General features: G+C 48.5%; 1 protein-coding gene across 1 annotated transcript in view; it reads left to right on the plus strand.

Moving 5' to 3' along the window:
• LOC101845722 (espin) overlaps nucleotides 1–1,661 on the plus strand; it is a gene marked incomplete in the record, with an annotated part of 54,107 nt that overhangs the window by 35,343 nt on the left and 17,103 nt on the right. Inside the window, 1 exon segment of the mRNA XM_035972500.1 lies at nucleotides 852–1,043. Within this exon segment, the coding sequence (XP_035828393.1) occupies nucleotides 852–1,043 (192 nt within the window).

Below are 1,661 nucleotides of genomic sequence, written 5' to 3' on the forward strand. Positions count from 1 at the left end.
GGGAGTTGAATGACAGCGGTCAATTAGCCGTCGTGTGGTGGACAGATCAAGGACGGGTCAGTCTCTGCCACCTGTCGTCTTCGCTTTCTGTTTGGTTTTTGGTGTTTTGTTTTCTTTGGTTTTGTTTTTGCTTTGCTTTTTGGTTTTTTTATTTAGCTTTGTTGTTGCTGGTCTTTCTCGGGTGAGACTTTGCCGGCGTCCGTGGTGGCAGAGACCGGCAGACCGTACAGTATTGTCTATACTCTTTGTGTGGTGTAGCGGTTAGGTGCTTGGCTGTTGCAGGACACAGGAGACACGGGTTTGAGCCCCGGGTGAGGGGACAATTGTTCTATCGACTGTCTCATGAGCTCAGTCTTTGTGCTGGGTGGGTGAGGAGACAATTGTTCTGTCTGTCTTTGTGCTGGGTGGGCACTGAGGGTCGGAAGCCCGCCTCCTAAATGAGGAAGCCCACGCGGCCGCTCACAAATCTGAACATTCCAGAAGCGACAAGTGCAGTTTCTGGGACACTTATCTCGACCTTGACCCTATGAGCAGTAACAATAGTAGGAACAAAGCAACGTGGTGGGTGCTCTGTTGTGGTTTGCTTCTTCTTTCGTATCAAACATCTGAATTGTCTTTATCTCCCCTCCTTCGTTTGTATGTTTGTCACTCTCTTGTGAACTGCTATTTCCTTGATAGTCGAAGCAGACTTTGTGCTGTTGAAGCTAGAGAGGTGAGCAGAGTAAGCCTGATTCCCCGTTTGGACTTCTCTGTTGACACCCACCCCTTGGCACTCATATGACCTTATTGTGTTACGAGTGTTGTGAAACGTTACTAAAACTAAAAACCTCTCTCCTCCCCCCCCCCCTCAGTCGGTGCAGGCCCTGCTAGAGTGTGGCTGTGACGTCGATCTGTCTGACAACGCTGGACTGACGGCCGCAGAGCTCGCAGACGACTGTCACCAGACTCAGGCCGCCGCCCTCATCCGTGGTCAGCTGTCCCCTCCTCCCTCCCCGCCCCCTCCGCCCCCGGAGCCAGACACTCTGAGGGCTGACTGTCTGCCGGTATGTACACTTGTGTGAGGCATCGTGGGGAAATCAGGCGCTTGTCAAAATAACGAAATCTGAGATACACTTTCCCACCAGTAAGGACATTTTTATTGAATTTCTATTTATTGGCTGAACCTCTTCACTGTCCATATAGAAAGACACATTTCCAATTGAATTTTACTGAAAAACATGGATTAAAGGCCCGAAATAATATATTATGTCATTTTTTCAGTTTTCAAAGACTCTTTAGCTATTGGAGTAGCAAACTGGCGGCCATTTTCTCATTTTGTTCATCACTGAAACTAGGTGACCTCACATTTCCTTCAATCTCAAATTGTTGGCCCTTGTCCGAAAAGGCTAGGTGTAGATCTTTCCTACCAGAAGATCAGGGGTGTGGCTGAAAGACAGCAGTAAGAAGGAGCCAAGGAGTAGCAGTAGAAGGACAGCAGTAAGAAGGAGCCAAGGAGTAGCAGTAGAAAGACAGCAGTAAGAAGGAGCCAAGGAGTAGCTGTAGAAAGACAGCAGTAAGAAGGAGCCAAGGAGTAGCAGTAGAAAGACAGCAGTAAGAAGGAGCCAAGGAGTAGCTGTAGAAAGACAGCAGTAAGAAGGAGCCAAGGAGTAGCTGTAGAAAGA

This window comes from Aplysia californica, unplaced genomic scaffold, assembly GCF_000002075.1.
Source record: "Aplysia californica isolate F4 #8 unplaced genomic scaffold, AplCal3.0 scaffold00713, whole genome shotgun sequence".
Taxonomy (NCBI): Eukaryota; Metazoa; Mollusca; class Gastropoda; order Aplysiida; family Aplysiidae; genus Aplysia; species Aplysia californica.